Raw genomic sequence first — 16999 nt, 5'->3', positions numbered from 1 at the left:
TGACCAAAATCCAAATCTGCCTGTCTCACAGGAAAACTTGAACCAATATGAATGCTAGAATGGATCCAGGTTCTCACTGAAGTTTCTGCCAGTGAATTATTCCAGAGCGAATCTATTGGGCAGCTTGAAATGGAGTCTGCTTCTGGTCCAAAAACTAACAAACTATCTGAAGCAAGACCAATCTACAATTTCCTAACTGTAGATAATTCTTAAATCATACACATGTGCACACACACACACACACACACACACACACACACACACACACACACACACACACACACCCCTAAGTTACGAACAAATGCAGGAAAACACAGACTGGCTGAACCAGTTCCCATCTTCTTTCTTACCGTCACGTGACATTCCAAGAGTAAGACACTTCTGCAGTCGGCAATGTTGGCAACGATTCCGATTGGTCCGATCAATCAAGCAATTCCTCTGACGAGGACAGGAGTATGCAGCATTATTTTGTTGGCTTCTCCTGAAGAAGCCCTGATTTTAAAAAAAAAACTTAAGGTTGTTACTATTGGTGTTATTTTGGATTAGCATACTGCAGTTCCATAGACTCCTAGTTTCAGATCAAGAAACTATCACTCCTCATAACAGATAATCACCACAAATTCATGACAGCATGTGGCTCAATTTTGCTTGTTCATCAAAATGTAAACACACAGTGAAAGGACAGCAAACTCTGAACACTTTAGGAAATGAGATCAGCTGTCTTCGTTCACAACATCACCATTGTATGCACTGTCAACATTTTCAATAAAATGGGTAGCTTCTATACCCGCCATCCACAGTGGCAGAGAAACTGTTCTACCCTCGGATGGAGTTGTGCAAGCATCAGTAATAAAGAGGTTTTCCTGAATTCTTAGGAAAGAATTCTCCCAATCCCAAAAAAAACCCATTTATTTCACAAAACTGCTGGTGCCGTCACCTGAAGTTGAACTGCTGTCATTGTGTTTTACATTGGATATGGGTTTAGTGCATTGAAAGCAGTCCATTCTCCATATTGAATATCCATGGTTTTAGAGCACCTCCTGCAAGTCCTTTTGTTCTCTCAGTAACTGCTTGATAATTTGTAGGGGTGTATTATTTGAGGATTGGCCTTTTATTCAAGGTTGACTACAGCTAATTAACTATATTGTACTTTGCAACATTTTAAGGATATAATCAGCAGTTTGTAATCATCACATTGTCTTTTGCAGTGCAGTGTTTCTGCAGAAATGATTCTTGCCTTAAGAAAATTTTTATCTCGTTGCTCTTCATGTGGACCCCTAGTTTGACTCATTATTTTTAGGTGAGAGACCACTTGGCTCAGGCTTTGATCCTGCTATTCCTAACCAGAGATCACAGTGTTGCAGGGTACAAAGAGGTTGCAGGGTTGGAGCAAGTTGAGGCCATATACTGAATTTTGACAGCAGGAACGAGAATTTTAAAATTCAGATGTTGCCAGATCAGGACTCAAAGTAGGTCAGTGAGCAAAGGGTATTTTTGTGAATAAGACTGGAAACAAGTTTAGTTAAAGGTGACAGAGTTTTAGACATGCTCAAGTTTATGGAGGTTTATAGGTGGGAGACCGGCCAGGCCAGAACTGGAGTAGCCAGTGGAAAACATCAAAATGAAACGAAATAACAAAGTGTAGAGCTGGATGAACACAGCAGGCCAAGCATCAGAGGAGCAGGAAAGCTAACGTTTCTGGTCTGGACCCTTCCTCAGGCCCCATTTCTGAAGATGGGTCCAGACCTGAAACATCAGCTTTCCCACTCCTCTGATGCTGCTTGGCCTGCCGTGTTCACCCAGCTCAACGCCTTGTTATCTCAGATTCTCCAGCATTGGGAGTTCCCACTATCTCAAAACGAAGTGAAATTCTGGCTATTGCATTAAAAAGAAATACTTTCCCACAAGGAACTCTGGCTATAAAGATGAATAATGTCAGTTTTAAATAAAAAAGAATTTGTGAAGTTCAATTATTATCAGTTTACATTCTCTTATCATTATTCATCGATGCCAACATTAGTTAGTGTAGTTAGTGCTCTGTATTACTTTCAAGTATGGTGAAAAAGGCTGCAGCATGCCTATGGAAGAAAATACATTTTGCGGCACTTGTAAGATACAAGGACATGGAATGACTTTGGAGAATTTCTGCCAACAAAAATGGCCCATTGTTTGTTATCCACAACACTGTGGTAGCACTCAAACCTCCAAGTTAGAAGATCATGGGTTCAAGTCCTTCTCCAGGACCTGAACACAAATAAAAAGACTAACAATCCAGTGTAGTACTGAGGGAGCACTGCATTGTCAGAGGTGTTCTCATTCGAATGAGATAATAAAGTAATCCCAATTGCTCTTTCAGGTGGATGTAAAAGATCCTATACCTGTTTTTATTATCATTCATCAAAGAAATGGCCAGCATTCACTGCCCATCATTAACTGAACTGGAGTAAGTGGTCATGAGCTGCCTTCTTGAACCACTGCTGTCCTTGGGATATAGAAACACCCACAGTGCTGGTAGAATGGGCATCCCAGGACTATTATCCAGCAACAGTGAAGAAATAGAAATATCATTTCAAGACCAGATGGTGGGTGGCTTACAAGTATTGGTGCTCTCACGCAGGTGCCAGTTAAGCATGCTGCTTTGTCCTGGATAACAAAGTGTGGAGCTGGATGAACACAGCAGGCCAAGCAGCATCTCAGGAGCTCAAAAGCTGACGTTTCGGGCCTCGACCCTTCATCAGAGAGGGGTCTTGTCAAGCTTCTTGAAGGTTACTGATGTTACGGCCATCCAAAGAAATGGATAGTACTTCATCAGATTCCTGATTTGTGTCTTGTAGATGTTTGACAGGCATCGGGAGAAAGGAGGCAAGTTAATTGCGACAGGATTCCTAGCCTCTGACTTGTATATTGCTTGTACAATTTCAGCTTCTGATCAATGGTACCCTCTAGAATGTTGATAGTGGAGAATTCAGCAATGGCAATGCCAGTGAATGACAGGGGGCAATGGCTAGATTCTCTCTTGGAGATAGTGAATAACTGGCATTTCTCTGCCATGAATGTTACTTACCACTTGCCAGCCCAAAACTGACAAGACATGCAAGTCTTGCTGTATATAAAAATGGACTGGTTTGATATCTGATGAGTCACAATTAATACTGAACATATATAATCATCAGCAAATATCTCCAGTTCTGACCTTGTGATGGAGAATAAATAATTGATAAAGCAGCTGAAGTTCTGAGGAAGGGTCACTCGACCCGAAAAGTTAACTCTGATCTTTTCTTCACAGACGCTGCCAGACCTGCTGAGCTTTTCCAACAACTTCTGCTTTTGCAGCTGAAGTTGGTTGGGTCTAAGACATTTACCTGAGGAACTCTTGCAGTGATGTCCTGGAACTAAGATGATTGGCTTCCAATAAAATGTTCCTTTGTGCTAGGTATGACTCCAACCAGCGGAGAATGTTTTTGTTTTTATACCTATTGACTCCAGTTTTGCTCAGGCTCCTTGATGCCACACATAGACAAATGCTGCCTTAATGCCAAGGGCAGTCACCTTTGGAGTTCAGCTGTTTTGTCTATATTTGCAAAGTTTTGATGAAACTTGACCCTGGCTCATCAGTCTGCCTTCTATGCCCTTTCACCCTCGGTGTTTCCTCGAAGTGCTGTCCAACGTGGAGTAGTATAGATACATCAGCAGAGGCAAGGGCGTGGTGAATAGTGATCAACAGAACACTTCCTGGCTCATACTTGACTCAATACCTTCAAGTGTCATGGTATCCAAAGTCAATTTGGAGGGCTCCCATGGCAACCTCATCCCAATTGTACATCTTTGTGCCATCACCTCTGTGGGTCTGTCATGCAGTCGGGACAGGACATACCCAAGGGTAGTGAAGGTGTGTTGACTTATTTTTATCCTTCAAACAATATTACAAAAACAGATTACTTGACTGTGACAGATTTCCTACATTACAGCAGTAACCACTGTCAAGCACAGTGAACTCTCTCGTAGCCACGAAGAAGCTATATGAATGAAAATCAATTCTTCTTGTTCATTATTACTATCTTCAATGAGACTTCCATTCACCCTGTCTAAAACCTTGCACACGATCAGAATAAAAAATATTCACATTGTAGTCAAGATTAATTCATAGCTGACAATTCACACAGAGGCGAACAGTTTAACAGTCTTAATTACTAAACAGAAATTTACAAACACTGAGCACCCAAAACTTTTCTGCTACCAATTATAGAAGTATTTCCTAACAGTTCAAAACCATCTGAAGAGTATTTTGAATGAAGGATTTGGAATGTCATGTTAAGGTTGTACTGGATGTTGGTGAGGCCACTTTTGGAGCATTATGTACAGTTCTGGTCACCTTGTTACAGGAAGGATATTATTAAATTCGTGAAGGATCAGAAAAGATTTACCAGGAAGTTGTCGGAGCATTTTACTTATAAGGATAGGCTGTGACTTTTTTCACTGAAGTGTAGGAGGTTGAGGGGTGACCTTATAGAGGTTTATGAAATCATAAAGGGCATAGATAAGGTGAATAGCAAAAGTCTTTCCCCTAGTGTGGAGGAGTTTAAAACTAGGGAACATATTTTTGAGGTGACCGGAGCAAGATTTAAAAGGGACCTGAGGGGCAAGCTTTTCACATAGGGGGTGGTTTGTATGTAGATTAGGAATAGGGAAGATTTATAGAGATATGGACCAAGCACAGGCAAATTTAATTAGTTTAGATTAGGAAATTTGGTCAGCATGGATGAGTTGGACCAAAGGGTCTGTTTCCATGCTGCATGATTGTATGGCTCTATGTTTCTATGACTCTAGCATTGTACTTTTCTCTGGTGAGCCAGCTGTATTTCTTTTGGACTTGGGTCTTCTTTCACTGTAAATGAATTAAGGTTTTCCTCCCTTGGGCTATAGCTCAGCAACCTAAAATAATTATCAGAGTTAGCAGCAGATCAGAAGATCGCCAAATAATCTTGGCAAATTCCAAGTACACAAGCTACAAGTAAGCAAAAATAATGTATGAATCTTGGTTTGTGGTTAGGTTGCCGAATCAGCTTTCATACTTTGCAATGCAATGAGAAAAAAGATGCAGAACACTAATTCTAACAGTTGCTTTTTCCCAGGCAGAAGCAAGTCTCCATAATGCACTGCTTATATTTTGGCACTGATGAGCAATTTCTCCTCAGCAGTCATAAGCACAACTGGTCTCAGATAAATCTAACTGAACAATGGGCTTGCTTAAAATGAAAGTCAACACAGATTGTTGACTTCAGTCTATAAATCATGCAAAATGTTATATCAAGCCTCTATTGTTTTTGTTCCATAAGAAACACAATGAATAATGGAAGAAAATACTGTTCCATTTCATAGGACCAGACATGTCTTTCCTTTCAAATAACACAAAATTAATATCACTTATAAAATCCTACAAAAGAAACAAGATTAAGAAGGAAGTTTATAACATGATCAGGACGTGTAGCAACAACTTCAGGAGAGTGCAGGGTGACGTTCCCTATTGTGAAGTTCAACCTTCTAAATGCACCTCCTGTTTCCATATTGCAATGGCAAAATCTGCTGCTAGCCTGTGTCCCCACTGCGCTGATTTCACATCCTCTTCCCAGATACAGTGGCAGCACACCAACTAGCCAGGTTTTATTGTCTTCATAGCCTCTTGAGGCATGAATGACATCCTCAGCATGCCATCCCATCCTGATGCTGCAAGAAGGGGCACAGAGACACTAAATTCAGCAACAAAAAAAATCAAAAAGTGGGAGGATGGGTTGATAAGCTGATTTGAGAACACAGACTCTTTAGGTGCTAGTGTACAAACATAAAAAAGCAATACTGCATTTATATATGTCATTTGTTAGGGCACAGTTCTAATATTGTAGAGTCTGTAACAAATTCACTCCAAATGACACAAAAATAAGAAGTTACAAAACAAGTGAGATTTTGCATTACAAGAGATTTTCTTTCAGAGATGCTTAAAATTATGAGATACCTTGCTAAGGTAAATTTGAAAATATTATTCTGCAATCCCAAACTATGAAGTGAAGATGACTATATAATAATAAAGGAGATTTTAGATTTTTTTTGTGTGGTAGGTTTTTAGGGAACACAGTGTTGGAAAAAGAAAGCACAGTAGCTTATAAATGGGATGTGGGAACTAATTAAGAAAGAGCCATTTAAAAAAGATGTTCAGAAAGAACTACAGGATGGATCATATTAGATGGCTTTTCAAAAAACTGTTACATGAGCCAATCCTTAAATCTATTTTAAGGCTCCAATGGGTGAGCTCCTCCCTCCTGACTAAGATAACTGAACAGAGAAGTGGTAGGGAAGAAGAAATGATAAATTAGGAGGAATTAAAATAAGTGCTTTAGCCTCACTTACTTTACATCCTTCACAAGTGATGACTCCATAGTGGATTCCTGAAGATTTATCTCCACAGATTTTACACGGTATCACTTCAATTTGGGCTGCAACAAGAGATCAGAAATAAAAATAGATCAATTAGCTAATAATTTTTTAGTTCCTTCCAAACAAATTCCAATCCTAGCAAAACAAAAGCTAAGCATTTTCTAAATAGGAATTAATATTTTTCTCATCTCCAATTGTTCATAGGAAAATTACACTTAATCATTTATCTGGGGATCACAAACTTGTAATACTGTTATTCTCCTGACATTCAAAAACCAAATTTTGAATTACTTAGCCCCTAATTTAGAGTTACAGGCCACGTATAATAAAGATGCCACAGGTTAGGAAACATTTATGAATCTATTGCCTCAGAATGAGCTTAAGCCATACATCCCTTATATTTACATGCAAGTACCGATACCCTGGCATGCATACTGGAATCCATTTTAAAATTAACTTTGAAATACAAGCCCAATGTGTATGAAAACCCCTCTCTTTTGCCTGCAGAATTTATTTATGAAAATGTAATTTAACCACAATGTTCATAGATGGGTAACAAGGGAAACTGTGTGGCAGTATCACAGTGCTATTACACATCTTTAGCTTGGCTGTATTTGAAGATAAACATCTTGCCTTATGAAAATAGAAAGGAAAGTAAATTTTGGAAGTATAGTATGGAACTTCCTTTTATTCAAACACGTTGTTTAAAAAACACCACACTAAAAACCCTTCAAATTTGAGAAGGCTGCAAGCCCCAAGTATAATGACATAGTTGTTACAGATTTCAGCAAATACCACAGTTTCTTGTTAGAACCAGTTCAATACTTCCACAGCAAATATATTTTCAACTAAGACAGTTTTGTTTTGAGAATATAAATATCCCTTATGCATTATTGAAGTGATGCATGATCAGAAGTCATATGCTTTTGCTTTATTCATTCCTGACATAGTTCTTTGTAATTTTTTTTACACTCCCTATTTAGTGAAATTCTAACAGTTTACATTGTAAAATACACTAGGCATTTTGCAAATTCCGCATGATCTCAATAGGAAATATATTTTTAACTACACTGATAAACAAGATGCGAATTATAGACTGCCTATTGATGTGATTTTTGGACAGTGGGGACACTGAAGTCAATAATAATTTTAGGCCATGGCCTCAGGCTCAATATTGTACTGAGATTGGGCTTGCATGGTAACACAGTGAAGTGAGGTCAATACTAAGTGGCTGAGTATAAAGACAATCACGAGTCTAGCAATATAAATAAAACATCTCAAGTGCTGGAAATTCAAGAATAAAGGGAAAATCTGAAAACACTCATCAAGTCATGAAGCAACCATGGCAAATGAGTATTGAATATTTCTTGTTGTTCACTCTTCCTCAAGCAATTCCAATCCTACTCGACCTGTAGTGGTGCATACTAAACAAAAATAAATGAACTGAATCAAACTGCACTGGAATGAATATATTCATGTTGATTTTCTTTCTACCTATATTTTCTGAGTAACAATACCTTCATAGAAAGCCACAGGTTTTTGAATACCATTACAGTGTTGAAAAGATGCAATATAGATACTTCCTTTTTCTCCAGTGACTTGGACCATTCATTAATTGACAGCTCAGCTAAATAAATCCAGTCTGAGCAACAACAGCTGTGCAGTTTCTGCATGTGGTCTCAGATTGGCAAGGAAAAATGTAACAAAATGTTGTTGCTGCTAATTTCAAGCCTATTATCAGTTTGATGGAGGTTCTGAATGAAAGGATACACTACCTGAGAGGATGGAACTATTTACAAAGTTAACTAGCCATGGGGCATGATGAGATAAATTCAATAATCAACAATTTAATGGTAGTGGAACCATAAGTGTAGGCCAGAGTTTGTATACTTGGTGGCGATGTGAAAGGAAAAGGGAAAGGAAGTAAGAGAAGATGTGGGTTCAGAGGCATTGGGTTTCAGCCATTGGAGGTAGAGGACTACTTTTTCAGGTTCACTTGTTCTCTTTAGATTGCTTTTAAGCAACTGCATTAACACCTTTAAGAACCAAAAGAACTGCGGATGCTGTAAATCAGGAACAAAAAGCAACTTTCCAGCAACTTTGTTTTGGTTGCATTAACACCTTGTTGCATTAACCATGCTTGTTGCATCAACAAGTCTGTGGGGACAGGTGCAAGGACAGATATCTTGCAACTGATTCTTGATAGATCGATCGATTGGTTTCATTTTCTTACATTGGAATTATTTAAGATCACAGTAATAGCTATCAGCTCAACTCTGGATTTGGAAAAGAACAGTCGACTCAGTTGTAAATCTAATTTTTATAAGCATGTTTGGCAATGTTCTCTCGCATTCTGGAAGATAAAATCTAACTGGAAAGGTTGATTATTTGTGTTCAGAAGCAGCATGCTATAGATAACTTCAGACATATTTTGAAAATCCTATTAATCCTCTTCCTTCGGATACCACACCCTAAGAAAGTGCTGACAACCGTAGTCAGTCATTGCATTGGCCAGGCCAATGCTTGGAAAAGTGGTTTCTATAACCTTCTGTGGGAAAGTCTCCTACTCTTACAATTAGGCAAATTGGAAGGATATACAAGCTGGTAATCAACATCTTCCTTGTTTCAAAAATATACTTTATTCATAAAAGTACCTTTATTAACATATACAGTCACTGAAGCAGTTTGATCCTGCACAGTAGCATATGAAGAAAGAAACAAACATTTGAGTTTGACTCTATCCAGCAAACAAACCAAAGATATTTCTTACACACAACTATATTTGCATATATTCGAGGCATCGGGAGCGTCCTATAACTGAACAGACTCCTACTTAACTTTGGCTGAAAGGCCTTAGATGGTGGCCTTTCTCCACTGTAGCTTGGTTGCAGCTGCCTCAAGCTTTGGCGCATCCCTCTGCATGCAGTCCTGGACCTTGGAACATTCCAGTTTGCAACACTCGGCTGAGGCTAACTACTTGGTCTGGAAGATCAACAAGTTTCAGGCAGACCAGAGAGCGTCAATCTATTTGGATATGTTACGAGCACACTTCCCGTAAGAGTAAGGATGTGTCCTGTGTCACAAGACTTCCGCGCTACTAATCGTCCGGTTTTGTTACAGATGTTGTGCTAGATTTTATGACACATAAAATATGTTTGGGGGCTAGATCACTGCCTCTCTGCCCATTCCTGACCTGATCCCCTTAAACCCCTTAAAGTGAATGGGTGTCAAGATTGATTGGCTTTATTCTCCACAGGACTTTGGTGAACAAGGTGGATTTTGCTACAATTGGAACATTTCAGCATATCTTTTTCTTGTGCCTGCAACAAGTTTATCAGAGTTGTAAGTTTAAATTTTTGCAATTTGGTGCAGGGAGAGTTCAACCCATGACCTCTTGGCTGTCAGACTTGTATCATAGACAAAGCATGACAAGTGAGATTACAAACAGCAAAATAGCGAGTATTATTGAAGGACCGCACCTTACTGTAGAATCAAAGGCATTTAATCATGTAATAAAGGCAGAGAACGCAGGAAATGCTCAGTAAGTTGGATGTATCTGTGTATAGAAATGTTGAGTTAGCAGGTGGAATCTTGATTCCTGGCACCAGTGTGGCCTCTTATTGTTGAGGCCCAGCAAATCAGGAGCCAATCAGGTAGGGGGGAGGCCAGCAACAGACCTTTCAGAGGAATCAGAATTTGGGTTCGATGGCTGTTGATTGGAAAGCAACTCTTTTACTCAGCAGCACCTGGTTCTGGCTGCTCCTGGACTGAAATGCACGGAGTCCCAGACTCATTCAGCAACCCAAACCACAATACTTCAAATGGATAGCGTGGGGGGGGGGAATGGGTTTTCAGGGGGTGGCAGAGAGAATGTGGGGGGAGGGGGGCCTTGAAGAAATCAGCAAGGGCAGGGGTGTTGCTCTCAGCAAGCTAACCCCTCTTTCTGATGTTGAGACCATCAATCAGACACTGAGTGCTTTGCGTCGAAGGTCACACATCCCCATTCCTGGAAGGTGATAAGCTGGATGCACAATCTGCAGCCTGCAGCTGGGTGAATACCAATAGTGTATAAAGCCTTTACTCTTTGGCAAATTGGTGACAGGGTGAGAGTTTGAACCATGCGCCTTTGCATCCCTGACCCAATTCTGGCAGACATGGGAAGATGGTGGGCTTCAGGTATACCACCATCTCGTTAATTCAATGCTTTCCCAGCGTTCGGAGCACAGCATAAGAACAGGTGCAATGTTCTGCTCAATGGCTCAGAGGGCTGTGAATTTTCATCAGCCCTGAAATAAAATGTTTCTCAGCTTCTCACTCCTGCTTCATTATATGACCAAAATTTCTGACTTAAGTTTGGAATACAGCTTTACTCTGGTCACCAAATAGCACATTCTGAAATTGCAATCCTAGCCACAATACATAAGGTGCTGGAATACAGACTTACACCTAACGATTCAGTATGTTCATCAGACTCTGGTGGCAGGTCAACATTCTGCTGCAGCTGCAAACCCTCTTAAAGTAAAGTGAAAAGAATTTTCTGTCATGTCTTTCTAAACTGAAATTTGCATGTTGAGAACATGAGATCTAGAAGCAGGAGTAGGCAATTCAGTCCCTTGAGCACATTTAATTTGATCATAGAGAACAAAGTGTGGAGCTGGATGAACACAGCAGGCCAAGCAGCATCTCAGGAGCACAACAGCTGATGTTTCGGGCCTAGACCCTTCATCAGTGAGGGGGGATGGGGAGAGGGAGAGGGGGAGTTTTTCTTGAGGTTGGGGTGGAAGGTGTTGGTGAAATAGATGAACTGTTTGAGCTCCTCTTGGGAGCAAGAGGCGGCACCGATACAGTCATCAATGTAACCCCCTCCCATTCCTTAGACGGCATGTCCATCATGGGCCTCCTGCAGTGCCACAATGATGCCACCCGAAGGTTGCAGGAACAACTCATATTCCACTTGGGAACCCTGCAGCCTAATGGTATCAATGTGGACTTCACAAGCTTCAAAATCTCGCCCTCCCCCCACTGCATCACAAAACCAGCCCAGCTCTTCCCCGCCTCCCTAACCTGTTCTTCCTCTCACCCATCCCCTCCTCCCACCTCAAGCCGCACCTCCATTTCCCACCTACCAACCTCATCCCACCTTCTTGACCTGTCCGTCCTCCCCAGACTGACCTATCCCCTCCCCAACAATACTCTCCTCTCCACCTATCTGCTCCTCTATCCATCTTCGGTCCACCTCCCTCTCTCTCCCTATTTATTTCAGAACCCCCTCCCCATCCCCCTCTCTGATGAAGGGTCTAGGCCCAAAACTTCAGCTTTTGTGCTCCTGAGATGCTGCTTGTCCTGCTGTGTTCATCCAGCTCCACACTTTGTTATCTTGGACTCTCCAGCATCTGCAGTTCCCATTATCTCTTTAATTTGATCATGACTGATTTCACCTCAGCCTCAACTTCAGTTTTCTGTCCGATCTCCAAAACCCTTTAACCCACTACAAATTATAAATCTGTCTCCTCCTCAAACTTACTCATTGCTCCTGCATCCACCACACTCTTAGGTAATGAATTCCATGGAATTTGTTAATGTTGTGCCTTTTTCTAACTGATTTCATTTCTTTACAGCCATCAATCATAACTAATTGGCATTTTTTAAAAAATCCACAGAATTCATTTAGCAGTAAATTGAGCACTGTACTTAAAAAAAGACAGTTCAGGTTCGTTAAAATCATGCCCAAGGTCCCAGACTGGCCCTGAACAACTTCATTTGTAATCCCACAGATTACGTCCAAGATGAACAGGAAATGTCATCAAGCAAATTTCAAGAAATTTATATATAATATTGGCTTTAATGGTCATATTCAAAAAACTTCCTGATTAAAGTAGTCTGAGAAAGTTGCGTGGGATCTATTTACCTGAGGTCATAATAGCAGGAAACAAATAAAGCCAGAGGGTTAAAAAAATCTAAAAGATTTTGCATACCCGAAAAATGCAATGACCTCAGCATCTGGGACATGTGACAAACCTCCACAACTACTGATTATTACAGTAGGGGCTGCAAGTTCACAGTTTCATTGACAGCTCCAAATGTTTTCCTCAGGGAGTAGCTGCATTTGATATGAATATAAATATTGTTTTTACAGAGGACTGGGTGCATGAAAGGACTTAAATAAACTAAATGGATTTTTATCAATGAGCTTTCTTAAAATATAGTTGTCTGTAGATATTTAGTGTTTTATTTTATGTCATTTTGTTATGGCTCCTAAGGTCTTCCCATGGTGGTTACAAGGTAAGCTGGCAAGGAGGGAGTAAGGACATGGATTGGCATAATTAGCACTAAGTTGGCATAGAAAGTCTAAAAAGGAACCATGGTGCGAGTTATGGGTTAGCACAGGTACCAAAAGGAATCAAACAGATGACCAAAAGGGCATAGGTTGGCACAGACAGTATGAAGAGCTGATACAAATGAGGCAAGAGGAATGGATTGGAGTGAGGTGAGGGGGCTTTGAGGCCTTAATTGCTCTAATTACCAATTTAAACAACCTCTCTCAGGTAGCAGGCTAGACTCCAGTACAGACAGTATCTAACTGCCCACACTGCCAACCAACACATCCTGCTGGAGTTCTACTCTCACCTTCTGGAGCAATTTATATGCAGTTGTTTCTTCTAAGCCAGGTTTGCTTAGCCAGGAGTACTCCCAACTCTGTTGTACCTGCCTCAGTGTTAAAATCAAGACCTATTACTATATCACTTTTTCTTCTTCATACTTTAAATATTGTTATATTTACCTGAATGACTCAAATAGATTGGAGATGTTAAACTTTCCTTTTTTTTTAAAAGAATGTTGCATGTCGAGACTCATCTTGGCTCCCAGAAAGAACACAAAGGTGAAATATTGTGAACAAGGTTAAGGTTTAAGAAAGTATGAGGAGAGAGGTTTATTTCATTGCATCAAGTTCCAATTACAGAGCTTCTTTAATATAGAGAAATGCCCCGGGTATTTCACAGGGCTGTAATCAGACAATAGTTGACACAGAGCCAAAGTAACATTGAAAATCATTGGCACTTCTAAGCTTAAGTTTGGTCTTAAAATAAAAGCAAGCTACTGTAGATGAAGATCTGAAATTTAAAAAATCAGAAGTATAGGGAAAATTTGGGAAGCCTGATAGTATCTATAGAGATGGAAATGGAGTTAATGTTTCAAGTAACTCTTCTTTGGTGGGAAGAGCTACTCTCTCATTACCGAGAGATGACTGCTGGCGATTTAACCTGAGGGTCAAGTGAGGGCAGAGGTTGAGAAGGCTGGACCTTTCACAGTAACCTCAGCCAGTGTGAGAATTGAACCAGCTCTATTGGTGTCATTCTGTACTGCAAACTACCTGTTCAGCCAACTGAGCTAAGCATAGAGGGGATATAGTATCAGAAACTCAGCCTATGCTCACAAATAAGATATCTCAGCCTTTCTGTTCCAAGATGTCTCACACATAGAATTCTATCAAATGTCTTAAAAATACAAACTACATTTTCTGGACTGTGCGTACACAATCTTTTTAGTTACTGTCTCACAGGACTAGTGAGAAAGAGCACGGTTTCTAAATCCATGCTGATTACTCCTTTGGATGCTATGGTCTTTACATAAACACTGATACCATCTTGTATAACAGTCATCAGTATTTTCCCCACAGGACTGATGTTACAAGGTAAGAAGAATGATGTAAGTTGAAGAAAAAAATAAATTTTTGATGAGTACAAGTTCAAAATTATTTAAAGTAATACTTTCAGCAAGATGAACAGGTAAATATAAGGGAAACTCAAAAGGAAACAAAAGTATTTCCTGTTTAGTATTTAATTTTTAAGATAATCTACACAACTTACTTTGGTGAAAACACAGAAGTAATGAATTCCCCTAAGAGAACTTGATTAGAATTCTATTCTTAGAATTTTAATTGTTTTCTTCTATGGTTTTCACAACTTTTTTACATTACCTTGAGTGAAAATGGGATCGGAATGCAGATGTCATGACTGAGCAAATATACACTGCAGGTTTTATAGACAACAAACCATAATAGACTAGTTGAAAACTAACAAACTAGAAATGAACATTTTCTGAATGAATTAGTATTGACATATACTTTTCAAAGCATCACCTATTTTATTATGAAACTACAGCGAAATGATTGGCTTTTATTATTTTTAAAAATGAAAACAGGAGCTTCACCCACTACACTGAGCATGCACACTAGTTGCATCTCAGTTATAGCTAGCACTTTCCAACTGAGTTCTGATTGCGCAGGACTTTGGAGAACTTATCGGCATATAATTGGCATATATATCAGCAGCACATAAAATTCACAAACTTTTTTGTTAGCTTCAGAATTGCACTGCTCTTTGGAAGATATTACTGTAGCATCAGAAGAGCTTAGTTGGAAGTGCTAAACTAGCTTTGATGAGATTACTTGTACAGAGACCATTCATTGAGATTTGGAAGGTATTAATATTCTGCACGAGAATGTACAATTAAATCTCAGTACAGTAATGCAAAAACAAAGTACTGCTGAGGTTGGAAATCTGAAATAAACAAAAAGTGCTGGAAATAATCAGCAGATCAGGCACTATATATGGAGTGAGAAACAGAATTAATGTTTGAGGTAAACGACATCTCAACAAAGCCATAAACCAAAAACCCTTTATTATTAATTAATCATCACTTCCCATAATTTTTTCTCAGTATAGAGCTTACAGAACTGGAAAATAGGTAAGTCAGTGAGAATGATGCATTTGACATTCAATCAAATCTGCAAACACATGCCATTTTCTATACATCATGAAACATGTTTCTCCAGTTCTTCACTAGCAATGCCTGCTGATCAACATATTCAACATTAAAGCAGTGCCAGGTTGCACATTCTGCCTGTTTTAATCAGAAATACATATTAAATATTAGACACAAACACGTACAGAAACAAAATATTAAACTTTCTCACTGTCCAATATCAGTAACTTTAATAAGTTGATACTTACAGTGGGATGGATTCTTCATTTCAAAATTAAACTCAATACTCCCCCTAAACCATTCCTATCTGCCAATTTGTAAACAGTTCCTGCCGCTCTCTGTATCGCATGGCACTGAGCAAAGCAGTGCTTACACTAATAGGATTTAATATGGAACACTCTATTCAGCTCCTTTCAACCTCCATTACTCAGCTATCAATTCCACAACATGTCTCTAAACCAAACTCAGCAGCAATGTTTTGTACAGTTTTTTTAAAAATACTTTTACACCCTATAGGCATATTACAAAATACACCTGTAATTGCTTCATTCTATTTTGAAGATAGGTTGCTCCTTCAAGTCCAGTGAGTAAGTCATTAAAAATAAGCAACACCTTTCGAATGCCGAAATCATTTACTCCTCGCAGTTACTCAACTGTCAAAATCTAAATATTTATTTGTCAAGTAAAAGACGAAATTAAAATTCTAAAGACATACAGAAGCAACAATCTCTAAATGAAAATGAAAATGCCACAATAGTGATCACATGGTAAAAATATCAAGGCCTTTGAAACCAAACTAATTGACTGATTCATGGTTAACATGTTTTAAAAAAATATTATAATAAGATAATTGTGAAGTAGAGAAGATCTTAGCACTGCATTTCAAAACCTTTCCTTCCCAGAATATGAAACATATATATCTTTCCATTTTTTGTATTGAGTTGGTTTTACAATTTTTTCTTAATAGAACTTTGTCCACAAGTCTCTCTGGTAATGAATATGGAGTGGGAGAAACTGAAATGCCAATTAAGTCACTGCAGATTTAATGGTACTTTTCACACATTACTCTTCCAAATTGGCCTCCTTTGATCCACGTGCTAATGTCTCCATTTAAAAGATGCATTATTTTGATATTGGCATCTCCTTGTGCACTTTTAGAATAATTTACTACACTTCTTCCAAAGGAAACAAGTCAGTATGATGGCTGTGGTTTATTTCATATTGCAAGATTCAAATTAGACTGTCGAAAGTTGAGGAAATCTGTGGTTGTTTCACATTTTAAATTAACTTCTGAATCAACATTGAAAATTATTAAAGATTAAATGTGACATCTTTATTTTATCAGCAATAATTTTCCAATTAGCTGTCTGATAAAATGGTTTATGTCAGGTAGCATTTTATAAAATGTAAACAAAAATGCAAATGAAGCTGCATTTTAAACATAGAACATAATATTTAAGATTTACAAATTAATTTTTCAAAATTAATTTACAATAATGCTTAGTCATTAACTAAAATGTTGTCTTGATCATTTATGAAATTTGATGTACATGTGCCCACCTACTACATGTACCGCTGACCCTGTCAAGGCTCACATATCATGTGATTTAAATGCTTTCGCTAGTATAGGGCCATCTGCGCTTTCCTCCCTAAAGGTCAGAAAGTGTGATATGAGAGCTCAAACTGATCCTCCAATTCCTTGTAAAACTCTCCCATTGCCTGGAAATATGCTGGGAGTTTCTAGTGTTGTAATTGTGACCCCAAGCTAGGCCACAGTTCAGGTTTGAAATGTAAAGTGATGGCA

The 16999-nt window shown here is 38.9% G+C and overlaps 1 protein-coding gene across 2 annotated transcripts in view; it reads right to left on the bottom strand.

The window, feature by feature from the left end:
* LOC125450190 (nuclear receptor ROR-beta-like) overlaps positions 1-16999 on the bottom strand; it is a 69426-nt gene that overhangs the window by 24936 nt on the left and 27491 nt on the right. Inside the window, exons 1-3 of one of the 2 annotated variants that reach the window (XM_048526209.2) lie at positions 15444-15543; positions 6403-6488; positions 351-492 (exon numbers count right to left, since the gene is read on the bottom strand). In XM_048526209.2, coding sequence (XP_048382166.1) covers positions 351-492; positions 6403-6488; positions 15444-15462 — 247 coding nt within the window. In that variant the 5' untranslated portion in view covers positions 15463-15543. Of the gene's footprint in view, positions 1-350; positions 493-6402; positions 6489-15443; positions 15544-16999 lie in introns of those variants that run through there. The other variant, XM_048526210.2, reaches the window with a different exon arrangement.

Source organism: Stegostoma tigrinum, chromosome 30, assembly GCF_030684315.1.
Source record: "Stegostoma tigrinum isolate sSteTig4 chromosome 30, sSteTig4.hap1, whole genome shotgun sequence".
NCBI classification, from domain to species: domain Eukaryota; kingdom Metazoa; phylum Chordata; class Chondrichthyes; order Orectolobiformes; family Stegostomatidae; genus Stegostoma; species Stegostoma tigrinum.
Note: the sequence above shows the minus strand (reverse complement) of the source record. Positions and strands in the feature narration are given on the sequence as shown.